Source organism: Bactrocera tryoni, chromosome 1 (genome assembly GCF_016617805.1).
Source record: "Bactrocera tryoni isolate S06 chromosome 1, CSIRO_BtryS06_freeze2, whole genome shotgun sequence".
NCBI classification, from domain to species: domain Eukaryota; kingdom Metazoa; phylum Arthropoda; class Insecta; order Diptera; family Tephritidae; genus Bactrocera; species Bactrocera tryoni.
The window spans coordinates 10,058,265-10,070,914 of NC_052499.1; the positions used below are offsets into that span (position 1 = coordinate 10,058,265).

General features: G+C 37.2%; 2 protein-coding genes across 3 annotated transcripts; one reads left to right on the forward strand and one right to left on the reverse strand.

Annotated features, from left to right (window-relative positions):
- Positions 1-154: 154 nt before the first annotated feature.
- On the forward strand, positions 155-3,849 carry LOC120770449 (isocitrate dehydrogenase [NAD] subunit gamma, mitochondrial). Of its 2 annotated transcripts, XM_040097928.1 has the most exons (8): positions 155-324; positions 447-524; positions 613-1,284; positions 1,346-1,453; positions 1,513-1,699; positions 1,770-1,845; positions 2,894-3,295; positions 3,370-3,849. In XM_040097928.1, exons 1-7 carry the CDS (start codon positions 268-270, stop codon positions 2,916-2,918), a joined length of 1,203 nt encoding a protein of 400 aa, XP_039953862.1. In that variant the 5' UTR covers positions 155-267; the 3' UTR covers positions 2,919-3,295; positions 3,370-3,849. The 2 variants fall into 2 exon arrangements, with proteins under 2 accessions (XP_039953862.1, XP_039953873.1); XM_040097939.1 differs by lacking the exon at positions 2,894-3,295.
- A 468-nt stretch (positions 3,850-4,317) lies between these two features.
- Positions 4,318-5,401, reverse strand: LOC120770456 (60S ribosomal protein L27). Its single transcript, XM_040097953.1, has 2 exons — positions 5,345-5,401; positions 4,318-4,911 (listed from the first exon to the last, which is right to left on the reverse strand). The coding sequence occupies exon 2, from the start codon at positions 4,901-4,903 to the stop codon at positions 4,496-4,498; it is 408 nt and encodes a 135-aa protein (XP_039953887.1). The 5' UTR covers positions 4,904-4,911; positions 5,345-5,401; the 3' UTR covers positions 4,318-4,495.
- Between the last annotated feature and the right edge of the window lie 7,249 nt (positions 5,402-12,650).

A 12,650-nucleotide genomic window follows, 5' to 3' on the forward strand; every position in this document is an offset into this window, starting at 1 on the left:
ATAGAGTCATGAACGAAAGGTTGCTTTGTTTACAATCATTGCGAAAGTTTGACAGTTGGTTTCGTATATGACGTTGCGTGTTGTTTTGATGTCTATAAATTTTTGATATTATATGAACAAAAAGTTTCATTCACATTTTATTAATTGTGAATTTCACATTCGCACTGAAGCAGCAGTGCGGTCGCCGAATCAGATTTGGCAAAGTAAATTTTTGCAAAATTATTTAGTTCTTGTAGTAATTAAGAAAAAAGTGTAAAAAATTATAAAATGGCTTTACGTTATACCCAACGTTTACTGCAAACTCAAGTGCCATTTCTGACTCGCGTATGTATTAAAGAGATTTATTAAAATATTTCTAAAAGGTTTCACTCTAGAACAATAATTACATAAGAAATTTCAAGCAAAACGTTGATTTTTATACAACTAAATATTTCTTCCTTTGCTAGGGCTATCCTCTGCTGGTGACAAAGGAAAAGGGCGAAGATGTAGCACATACCAAGTCGGCTCTCCAAAAGAAGTGGACGGTAATTACTGATGTTTTTTTATTTCTAAATGTGTCCCGTTAAAATGTAAACAAAAGTGAGGTTAATCACTGTTTATCCTCCTGTTTAGGGTGTTGATATACCATCTGCACAATATGGCGGTCGTCACGCTGTCACAATGCTGCCAGGTGGTGGTATTGGTCCGGAGCTAATGCACTACATTCGTGAAATCTTCCGTTTCGTTGGCGCACCGGTTGATTTCGAAGTAATTGAAATCGATCCTTCTACTGAGGGTAATGACGACTTGGATTATGCCATAACTTCAATTAAGCGTAATGGTGTTGCCATTAAGGGTAATATTGAAACGAAATCGCAAGGCTTAGATGAGGTGTCACGTAATGTAGCCATTCGTAATGAACTCGACTTGTACGTAAATGTTTTACATTGTCGCTCATACCCCGGTATCCCGTCGCGTCACAAGAATATCGATGTTGTATTGATTCGTCAAAACACTGACGGTGAATACGCTATGTTGGAGCATGAATCTGTACGCGGTGTCGTTGAAAGCATGAAGGTAGTTACGGTAGAAAATGCTGAGCGTGTAGCGCGTTATGCATTCGAATATGCGCGTCAGAATAACCGCAAAAAGGTCACAACTATTCACAAAGCCAACATTATGAAGTTATCCGACGGTCTTTTCCTTGAAGTTGCTAAAAATGTGCACAAGGAATATCCTGAAATCGAGCATAACAACATGATCATCGATAACACATGCATGCAGTTGGTGTCTAATCCACATCAAGTAAGACACTCGTATACATAAATTTTATGATAAATAAAATTTATTTATGTTTTCCATACAGTTCGATGTAATGAACATGACCAACTTGTATGGCACCATAGTTTCCAATGTAATTTGCGGTTTAATTGGTGGCGCAGGTCTGCTCTCTGGTGCGAACTACGGCGATCACGTAAGTGGAACTTAGATTATAAAATTATGTTACCAAATGTTGCTTAAATACTATTGTAGTTCGCTGTCTTTGAACCCGGCACCCGTAATACTGGCACAGCTATTGCTGGAAAAAATATTGCCAATCCAGTGGCAATGATAAACGCTAGCGCTGATATGTTGAATCATTTAGGACACAAAGAACATGCGCGTGTTATTTATGAGGCAACATATGAAACTGTGGTTAATGATGGCATTCGCACACCAGGTTTGAGCGTTAAATATGGTACATAGTACAAGTAGTAGTATGTTCAAAAATATGTTTTTTTCGTATAAAGATTTGGGTGGCACCGCTTCCAGCACTGATGTTGTGGAAAATATCCTGAAAATTTTGGCCAGAAAACGCGTGAATTGGTAAAGCAATTATACAACCCAAAGAATCATACAATCTTATAGCCTCTCTCAAGTGCCTACGTATATTAGTATAGCCCGCCTGTGGAGTTGTTATTTTTTTGCAACTTTTATAATGTACTTATTTAGTAGCTATTCAATGCATGAATCTACAACTATTTATATACATATATTTGCTGCTTTCGACAAGTCTCAGTTTTAGTAAAAAAAACACAAATTTTCTAAATTACGATAGTAAATATGCATTGAATGGTTAAGCTTTAATGTTATTGTATTTTTAGTGTGTTTGTTATATATTACTTATATTTCGTGCATACGTTCACTGTATGTTTACTTTCAAATTTTTATTACGTACTATAGATATAACATTTATCTACTCTATGCTTTTTATGCTTTTACTAATTATAATCAAACTGTTCCAGCGCTAACCTTAATTTACTACTAACGTTCCGCTTATATTAAATATTTTTCTAAATCCCTTTTATTTTTGTAAATAAGTGTATCTTACAGCTATATATGTATGGTGTGGATAGTTCTTCTAATACTTTTATTTGTTTTTAGTAGCCTGGATGTGCATTTCGAGTCCAAAAATACACAATTTCCCTTTCTGACAACCACATCTACACATAACCCTAGTGCGCTCCCTACTGTAATAAGTTGCGCACCTGGTCAACCAATTCTATACACACACACACATTTTCACACTCAAACACTTGTGATAAGTAAATATGTAGTATTGTTTATACATTTATATCCCTACAGATTATCTCGACTTGGCTTTTCTCTTTAGCTTGTGCTTGTAACCTCTTATATTTTCAGCATTGCCTTGGCGATGCCGTCTTCTATACACTTTCGATCTCATTTCAAAATTATACTTGTTTATGCATATATATGAATATTTTTTTAATTTTGCCCATTTCTATCACCAAAAAATTAAATCTACTTACACGCTGCCCGCCCCGCACCATGTATCCGATATCCGTTTAACTGTCAACCAAAAATAAAAACTGGTTATGTGGGATCCCACACAATGCACTGCTATACACCACAGGCCTCAAGGACAATATCGCGATTAAGATTAAAGCAAAAAATTAGTTTACATTAGTTTAAGCCGTTTAAAAGTTGCAAAACCCCGGTCTGTTATTGTCGCTATTTGACTGTTGCTGATCTGTATTATGTATGTATATTTATGTTAACACAAACAAACAAAAAGTTAAAAAACGCCAGCATTCAATTCACTGCAACTAAGCCAATTGGCATTAAAATCCAAAATCTGGTTTCCAATCAAAATTATAAAACAAAATCCGACGCCTGCGCTCAGCTGCAATATATTGCAATGCCCGCTTTGATGTTCAAACCTTGATCCGATTGTGCGCTACTAATAAAAATGTGTCGCCACCTCCTCTGTTACTCCTGTGTTGCGTGTCGGCGTATAAGAGAATTGGAACAGCAGGTAATTGCACCCAGAATTAAATAAATTTTAGACGGTATAAATGCATACTTACTAAAATCTCATTTCTTTTACAGATCCAATTACGCAATCTGGAATATGGCGCGCAAATCGGCACGAGAACTTATTTTCATCCTGTTTTTGTGTTGCGATTTAACGTTTGCTTGATTTAATTTTTGATTTTTTAGCGTCTTTGCGAACTAATTAAAGCGTAATAAGTACCTACAAAGTTATCTAAGCAATATACAATATGTGAAATAATTTGTTGACATCTCCTTATAGTTTTAAATTGTACTAGAATTTTCAAATTGTGTCTGCTTTTATTAAACCGATTGTGAAGTGGTGGAAAAAATCTAGTATATATTCAAAATCGCTTTATTTTTACATTTCTTTATTTATGAGCAACAACCACTATATAAAAAAAAAAGATTGTTAACTTAATCCATTGTATTTGAGGAAAAATGTAGAGCTATTTACTTGTATTGGCCATCATACTTGCTGAGCGAAAATACTTTGGTTGCTTCAATAAAGTAACTGTAAACAAAAAAAAAACAAGACAAGACCTCTTTCAATATTTACTAAGTTGGTGGTAAGAACATTGAAAAGTAAAACCTCTTGAACCTTGATGGCTCGTTTTACAGTTAACTCAAAGCGGTGCTATGCTTAACGTTTTGACTCATCGTTAACATTATTATTATGTAAAAGGATGTTATAATTTAAATGCTTTTCCTAAAATTAGCAATTTCTTAAATTTAACTAGAGTGAATACAATTTCGTTTCTCGAACGAAATCAAGCCTAAATGTATGCAATACATAAAATATACTGTTTCCAATTTTTCTACACGAGGTTAGATTATTCCTAATATATTATTCGACGACCACAACAAATATAAACAAATGCCACTGCACTTTAATTGCTTCGCTAAAACAGACCACACAGCATGGAAAATTGATGCCTTTTCGATCTAAAACCGCACACAAACTCACACATTTACCGCACAAGATTACAAAAAAAACCAGACAAATAATTTTTAAGAACCACTTTATTTTAGACTGTTGATTGCATTCCAACATTCTTCCATCCTGGTATCACTTACATCTTTTCTGCTCTGCTCCACACAATTAAAACATATAAAATTATGTTTTTAAATGTATAAAAATTAAGGGGCTTATCTACGTATCAAGTAATCCAAAGGTGTTAGCTTAGAAACGCAGCTTCTGGAAGAACCACTTGTTCTTGCCCTCTTTGTAAGTGGATTCGAACTTGACGCGTGTTTGGAAGCGGTGTGTCTTCTTCTTAACGGGGTCTTTCAGATCCTTTGGCGACAATTTCTCGAAAGAGATATCGTGCACGGCATAACGGGTGGGCATCAGATGGTTGTAGTTCAACACTTTCAGGAAAGGCTTGATCTTGGACTTCTTCTTCAACTTGTTCTTGCCCATCTTCTTGGTCACCTTGCGTGGATACCGATCGATACCAGCGACAAGTGCGTGTCCGAATGGTTTTTCGGGTGTACCATCATCCGACGTCTTTACAATAATGGCCTTACGACCTGCGTAACGTCCACTAAGGACGATTACGATTTTACCTTGTTTCATAATTTTCCTCATCTTGTCGGCTTTTGTGTGCAAACAAATCGTATAGTTGTAATATGGTTGTCATTTTGGTTACAGATGCAGAGGAGTATCCGGAGAACATGAAAATTGTAGAAAAGAATTTGTTAAAAAACAGCTCCAAAGCAAAATTTTAACGAATTCGATCAAGTGAAATATAGAAATCACACAATTTTGCGAAACTCAGTCATACAATAACAGATTTGTTTAATCAAACTTTATATGTTGCACTGAATTATAGTGTTGGCTATGTAGAATTAAAACATTCTTTAATCCACTTTTTACGCGTTAATAATAATTCAATCGGCAACAATAAATACACTACGACATTATTTGAAGTTCAATTTAACTTTTTCTTTCGTGTAATTGTTGCGATTTCTCAATATTTCACATGATTTTTTCGATAAAAAATCAATTTAAGCACAAAATTCCACTTACAGGTCTTATGGCTGACCGGATATAGAGAAAGAGAAACGGGTTGACATTTCCCACATCGCCTTGACGTTTCACGAACGTCAGAACATTCAGCAGAATGTCAGCGGTCTATGGCATTGCCAACATGACATTCAACTCAAACGTAGAATGAGCGCTTTGAAATAAATTCATAAATTTGATGCACAGAAAGCTGTATAAGATGAATCTAATCATTGAATTATTGTTATTCATCGGTTTTTTAACAATATATTTTTCAATTTATAACGTAAGGTTTTTTAAACATAAGTAGTTTGTTTTTATCCTTTGGCATTGTGACAATTTTTGCCATTTACATATGTTTAACATTTTCGAGACAATTGTTGTGTAAATGTAATCAGAGTAATACAGTGGCTATTCAACTTCGTAAATGTATATGTGACCTGGTCTACGAAAAGGGAGCTAACGTGCGAAAACTAGTTTTCTGGGAAATGCTGTTAAAAATAATCGTCAGTTTCTCGTTATCTTATTAATTGTTCTCCTTTTTTTTGACACCTAAGCCCCCTTTCCGTAGACCAGGTCACATATGTTTTATGGCAGTATATTATTAATAGCGGGATTCTGTAATCAGTCTCTAGTATCTATTTGAGACATTTTGAGGTAAAATCTCAATTTGTGACTCGTTACTATTCACTTAACAGTCTTTAGCGTTAGTCTCAAAATATTGACTCAAACTTGAGACCTGGTAATTAGCAGGTCACAAAACCAAAAAGAACTCTTGTTTGCCATTTTGAATATACTGAATAGAGATCATCATAGAAATTAATCGATTGTCGTTTTTTTACATTTTGTAAGCAACTCAAACACGAAAAGGTTAAAAATAAATCAATTTTACATAAATTTCGTAAATATTATGAAACAAAGTCAACATATATTTTTATTTTTATTGATATATATGTTTTTTGACTATGTTATAGAAAATTTAATATTTGTTATCGACATATTTATTTTCATTCAAGTTTAAAAACATCTCTGAATAATGAAATGTAATAGATTTTGTGACTGTCACTTACAGAATAGCAAAACCGTCTCAAGTCTCAAAAATTGTCTCTAACTCAAAATCTCCAATTTAGAGACTCGAGACAGTATCACAGTACAGAATCGCACGGTAAGCTATATTATATCTGGCAAGGTTTCAAACTTCCGCTGAATAGCGGTAAAAAGTGGAAAGTTCTAATAGTTTTTACCAATGCAAATTTATAAAAACATCTAGATATTATAATAAATAAATTAAAATATAATATTTAAGAGCTTTAAGAACGATGCAACCATTAGTTGAAGTTTTATATCACGAAATGTTCTGCAATTATACAAATACAAAGAAATAAGTGAACAACGAATGGTAAATGGCCAAACACCTCTCAGATAGACTATGTAGGGGGTGACAAAAGATTCTTCCAATAGTTTGCCCGTTTCGCTGCCGCCATCAGCCATGACCTTAATTTGTTCGCACTGCAAGTACTATATAACATCGAGCGGTAGGCCAGGCACATGTTTTGGCGCATGATGGTACGGGGTATGCGTTGGTAGCATTGTGGCGTGCAGCGCATTGGTGTTTTGCGGCTGTTGCGCGGCGTGCTTGTTTGTGGTGATTGCACTGACCGCGTACAAGAATGCAAATGTATGAATAAGCAAGTGGCTGTGACCATCATTGGGCTGGCTTGTTATTGCATTTATTAAAAATGAAGAAGCATAGGCGGATGCAGATATGTTGACGTTGAGATACTATACTGTTGTTGTTCGTACAGCGTGCCCTATTTAGAACTTTTGGCTTACAGCTTGATGGACATATGTATTTCAGTTATCGACCACACAGGTGATAATTTTTTTTTGCTTTAAGATATCGATTCGCATTTAATTCTTCGAAAAGGTAAATAAAGTAGCTGTAATCATAACAGACAGCCGAATGATCTTCTACTCGAATTGCACCTTTGCCCCCTGAGATCATTCATCAGCAACTCGGTATAAAGGAACTGGGGAACGGCATTTCAAACTCCTTATGTAACGCAACGTTACAATCGACCACAACACGTGCGAGATGGGATAGATACCGAGAGATGAAGAGTCGAGATAAAAAAGGAGAGTACGAAAAGAGTAGAAAGCTGGCCGAAAGGGGCAATGCTTGAAAATTCTACGCAAAGAAGCGGTAACTAACTGAAGGTTTCAAGACAGGAGGGTATTCTTGTAGAACCCCCAGAGGTGATCTAGTGACTAGTGGCTGAATGGCAGTGAAGGCTTGACAACAGAAGATAGTGCACCCGATTGCCCAATTGATCGAAGAAGTTCGAATAGCAATTACCCGTCGTAGTATAAACAAAGCGGCGGGTGCCAATGGATTGCCGCCTGGGCCATTCAAATACGGTGGCGAAGAACTGATAAGGAGCATGTATCAGCTTCCTTGTAGAATATTGGCGGACGAAAACATGTTCGACGATTGGAGTTTAAATGTGCTCTCCTCAATTCACAAAAAGGACGATCCCACAATCTGCGTTAATTACCTCCTAATTATCGCATATAGGGTATTGTGTGAAAGATTAAAGCTCACTGTCAACAAACTGATTGAACTTTATCAGCGTTGCTTTAGGCCTGGAAAATCAAAAACTGACCAGATATTCACCTTGCCCTAAATCTTGGAAAACACTAGTGAAAAGAGAATCGATACACATCACATCTTTGTTGATTTCAAAGCTGCTCTTGATAACATGAAAAGGCCTTAATGCCGCCATGTCTAAATTGGGTATACCCGCAAAACTAATACAGCTGTGTAAACTAACGTTGAGTAATTCCAAAAGCTCCGTCAGGATCGGGAAGGACCTCTCCGAGCTGTTCGATACCAAACGTTGTTTCAGATATGGCGACTCCCTATTGGTCGACTTCTTCAATCTATTCTTGGAGAAAATAATTCTAGCTTCAGAACTTAATCGAGCAGGTACAATCTTCTATAAGAGTACACTGTAACGCCGATATTAATATCATTGGCTGCGCCGTTAGTTCTGCTTTTTCAGACTGGAAAAGGAAGCGAAGCAAATGGGCCTGGTTGTGAATGAATGCAAGACGAATATCTCCTGTCATCAAACAAACAGTCGTCTGGCATTCACGACTTAGCTGCCACGTCTTTTTTGAATCCGTCATTATCCACTTATTTACATTGCATCATTTCTTATTTCTGTTTTGCAATTTTCGCACTTTGCTTTGACATAAAATCCTTGCAGTAATGGTGCATTTCCTCCTACTTCCGTTAGTCACACGTATAAAATGTCCTTTGTGTGTGTTAAGATGTTTAGTGTTTTTGCCATAACTTCTCTTTTTATTGCATTTCAGTTGTCTTGCGAGTCTTGCCAAATAGTTTTTGTTCATCCGCTCATTTTGGATACTAAAAAAGAAGAATGCACAGTTTATATAGTGCACATACAACAAATCCGTCAGGCAGTTCTATGTTACTGGAATCGACCTAGACTTTATCCAATCAAGGGATGATATTTCGAGGATGTAACCCTATTTGTATCGGCAAGTAAAAACACGTGTATATTAAGATTAATATGGAAAAGCTCAAACTTTTTATTTTTTTTTTAATTTCAGACAGTTTATTACAAAATTACCTTGAAAATATATTTCTTGCTTCGGTTGGTAAGTCATACCGAGAACATCTGCCAGTTTGAAGACTTTTGCATTTTACGTGTTTGAGTATGACACAGAGTCGTACAACAAAACTGCCTTAGCGGTTATCTCTACTTTTATGGTTAACAAGTCCGCATCGATTCAGCTTTAAATGCAAGCGCGTTAGGCGCCACCATGAAAACATTCCTGCATGCCATTTCTAAATTCTATAAGTAAGTATAAGAACTTATTCTTAAGCGCTTCTTAAACTTCGGCAGTACGTTTTTCTTAACGATTTTCTTGCTTTTCGGTCGAGTGCATAAACTCAGCAACTTAAACGGGCAACATTAACACTAACATTCAAACAAACACAATGCGCGCGGATGACGGCCAAACAAAGGGGGAGGCGAAGTGTGGATTTAAAAACTACCTTGCGCTGAGCGCACTTGACGCTGCAATGAATGCCTAGCATGACGAGGCGTGGCGCATTTGTTATGAATTGCATTTGTTTAAGTTCCTTAGTCTCTGGAGTTACAAAAGTCTGCGCGTCTTTTTGGCGTAATAATTTCCATGCCACGGGCTTTTTGTTGTTTTTGTGCGCATCGACTTTGCAGCCAGACAATTTGGACGCCTGCCCAGTACACCATACCCATACATTGCATGCTCATAGCAATGCTCTAACGTTTGAACCTCTTTGCTACTTAGCTAAGTGCTGCAGTGTTGATAGTGTTGTTGCATTCAGGCCACATTTGGCTGCCAACTTTGCTACTGTTGCTTCTCACTATACACAAATACACACACACACACATACAAAGGACACAACACACAGGGTGAGATAACTAAAGCTGTACTAGTTCACTATGCGCTCCGCTGTACTAGAGTTGGCGTAGCAGAGTTGCAGTGTCTATGTGGTCGGGAGTGTGTTTTGAAGTGCTAACATCACTTCCGGTCTGCAGTTGATTTGCATTTAGTGTTGTTGCCGGAATAACTACTCCAACTTGTCGACTTATTTCCTTTCGTCCTTCCTTGCTTTGTTTCCTAACTGTTGATTGTTTTTGCCGGGCCGGACGTTTTTGGCTCGCATTGGCAAGAGCTTGCAATTTTCGTGCTTGATGTTTTGCCACTTTGCGGCTCATTTATAATTCAGCTCGACTCCATCATAATGCTTCGCAACACATGATACATACATACATGCATACATATATATGTATATACATATATATATATATATATACATATATATATATATATATATACTTGTATGTGTATGTACAGTGATATGGGGTATGTAAATACATACATATATGTGGTACTGTGAGTTTGAGTGCCTGCGCGCCAATAGTTCCTTAGAAATGCAGCATTTTTATTGACAAATTGACAACTGTTATTAAAATTTTAAAGTTGCACAGAGCTGGTATTCCACCATTAGCATTAAGTGCCGCACACGCTGAACAAAGCGTTAAAGTGTAGTGCAAGGTGCTGGATTTATGCAGATACAGTTCTTCCATTCTATTTGCCATACTCAAAGTGAAAGCAAATTTGAATTTCCCATTTTAGTTTTTTTCTTTGATTTACTTGCCTCCCTCCACTTATGCTTGTGCGTGTGTGTGTGTGTGGTTGTAAAATATTCAATTTGAGTTTTTATTTGCTTTCTTCCGACACCTTACGTTTGATGATTTTCCTTTATTGAATTTCTGTGTCACAGGCGGAAATTTGTAAAAGTCGCAAGTGCTTAAATTAAATAACGTCTATTTATCAACTAAACATATGGTATGTGCGAATTCCGAGAACGTTAGAACGAAAATGCATGAGTCTTATGGGCCGGAGCACCTGTGCTTAGCTTCCTCCACTGCTTTAAGGGGTTATACCCATTTGTGAATTAAAACTTTTTCATATATAAAATCCGTTCAAAAATAAACTTTTCGCTTTATGCAGGTTGCCATTTATAACGGGTGGTCCAAGTAAACGTACTTTTTTCAATAGCCTGTTTTTGACAGATCAGTTTTGTTTGGCATTTCATCATGGAAAGACTTACATACATCTGAACAATGTTTGCTAATCGTTCAACATTATTACGAAAATTCACGTTCTGTAAAAAATGTGTTTCGAGCGCTTTGCTCAACTTATGGTCAACATAATCGCTCTACTGAGCGTACTATTCGCAACACCATCACCCATCTTGAGACCCAGCATTCATTATTGGTAAATATTTGAACGAAAAGACTACGTCCAGTACGCAGCGAAGAAAATATAACATCGTAGCTAAGGGTGTACATTGAAGCCACTCAATCTTCTCAAGCGACATCGCTTCGCTCTACGGGCTCTTGAAAAGTTCCAAGAAGATTTGACTTTTGGTACAAATTTTGTTTAGCGATGAGGCCTATTTCTGGCTTATCGAGGTATGTAAACAAACAAAATTGGCGCATTTTGAGACGAAGAGCTGCCTGAAGAGATTCAAGAGCTGTCATTTCATCCGTCAATGGCAACCGTTATTGCGTCATGATAACCGACTATTGATGTCTGAAATTGAAGCTCGTGATCTCGGCGACATTTCATTTCAACAAGATGGTGGCACTTCCCACGCATCACATAAATCAAAGGATTTATTGAGAGTACACTTCGGTGAATATATAATTTCAGGTGTTGAGCCGGTCGATTGGCCACCCATCGTGTAATATCACAATTTTAGACTTTTTCCTGTGAGGCTATGTAAAGCCTAAAATCTATGCGGACAATCCCGTTTCGATTCAGCTCTTGGGGCAAAACATCATGCGTGCCATTCGCCAGTTACCAGTCGAAAGGCTGAAACGAGTCATTGAAAATTGGATTCAACAGACGGGCCATCTGAGATGTAGCCACGGCCAACATTTGAAGCGATCAAACAATAAATGTCAAAGAATGTTCTTTCGCATGATAATAAACATTCCCGACTAAATTTGAAGATTCTGTGTTTTTTCTTCAAAAAAGTTCGGTACATCGAAATGGATCATCTTTATTTCGGATTTTGGCAACTCTTGTGCTACAATCTGGTAACTCACAACTTTAGCGCAAAGTTTGACAAACAAACACAGAACGTTTTGGCATGCGAGCGCTATTTTTGCTGTTTACAGTAAAATATTCATCTCGGCCAAAATATGTAATTTAATTGAAAACAATTTAGCACGATTATTTTTTAGAACTTTCGATTTAAAACTTATTTAGAGCTCCCATAATCACCTCAGGCCATACGTTGTTGAAGACCCCTCGATATCAAGAAAGATACCCACAGCATAGTCTTTATGTAAATGGGCTCCATTTAGTCATGCCACTACCGAGTGTAAGTCAGTTTCGACCAGTCAGTACTTCGACGTCTAATTTTGCATATTTGTCTCCTATAAATCCCTGAGTATCTTCAGAGCTTTTAATGGAAACGAGTCATCGGTCGACGATCTGCTCCACATCCATTACCGTTAGGGCCTCTAAGCCATAACTCATGACACCTTTTGCGTCAGTGAGAACCGATGGACTCCTTCTTAAGGAGAATCAGCCCCTGCCGATCGGTTCTCTCAAGCCTTATCCACTCTTCAGTCGCGAGTTGAGAGAGAAGGTTGCAGCAACGCAACATCCCAAGGAAGCCAGGCGTGATCCCGAGTGTACAGTGGAAGATCCATCATTCTCTAGTCTATCTCCCTTCCCG

Excerpts from the sequence above, each read along its gene's own strand:
- LOC120770449 (XM_040097928.1), top strand. The coding sequence starts at position 268 with ATGGCTTTACGTTATACCCAACGTTTACTGCAAACTCAAGTGCCATTT. Across the intron at positions 1,454-1,512 it reads GTGCGAACTACGGCGATCAC|TTCGCTGTCTTTGAACCCGG; the intron begins GTAAGTGGAACT and ends ATACTATTGTAG. Across the intron at positions 1,700-1,769 it reads TGATGGCATTCGCACACCAG|ATTTGGGTGGCACCGCTTCC; the intron begins GTTTGAGCGTTA and ends TTTCGTATAAAG.
- LOC120770456 (XM_040097953.1), bottom strand. The coding sequence starts at position 4,903 with ATGAGGAAAATTATGAAACAAGGTAAAATCGTAATCGTCCTTAGTGGA.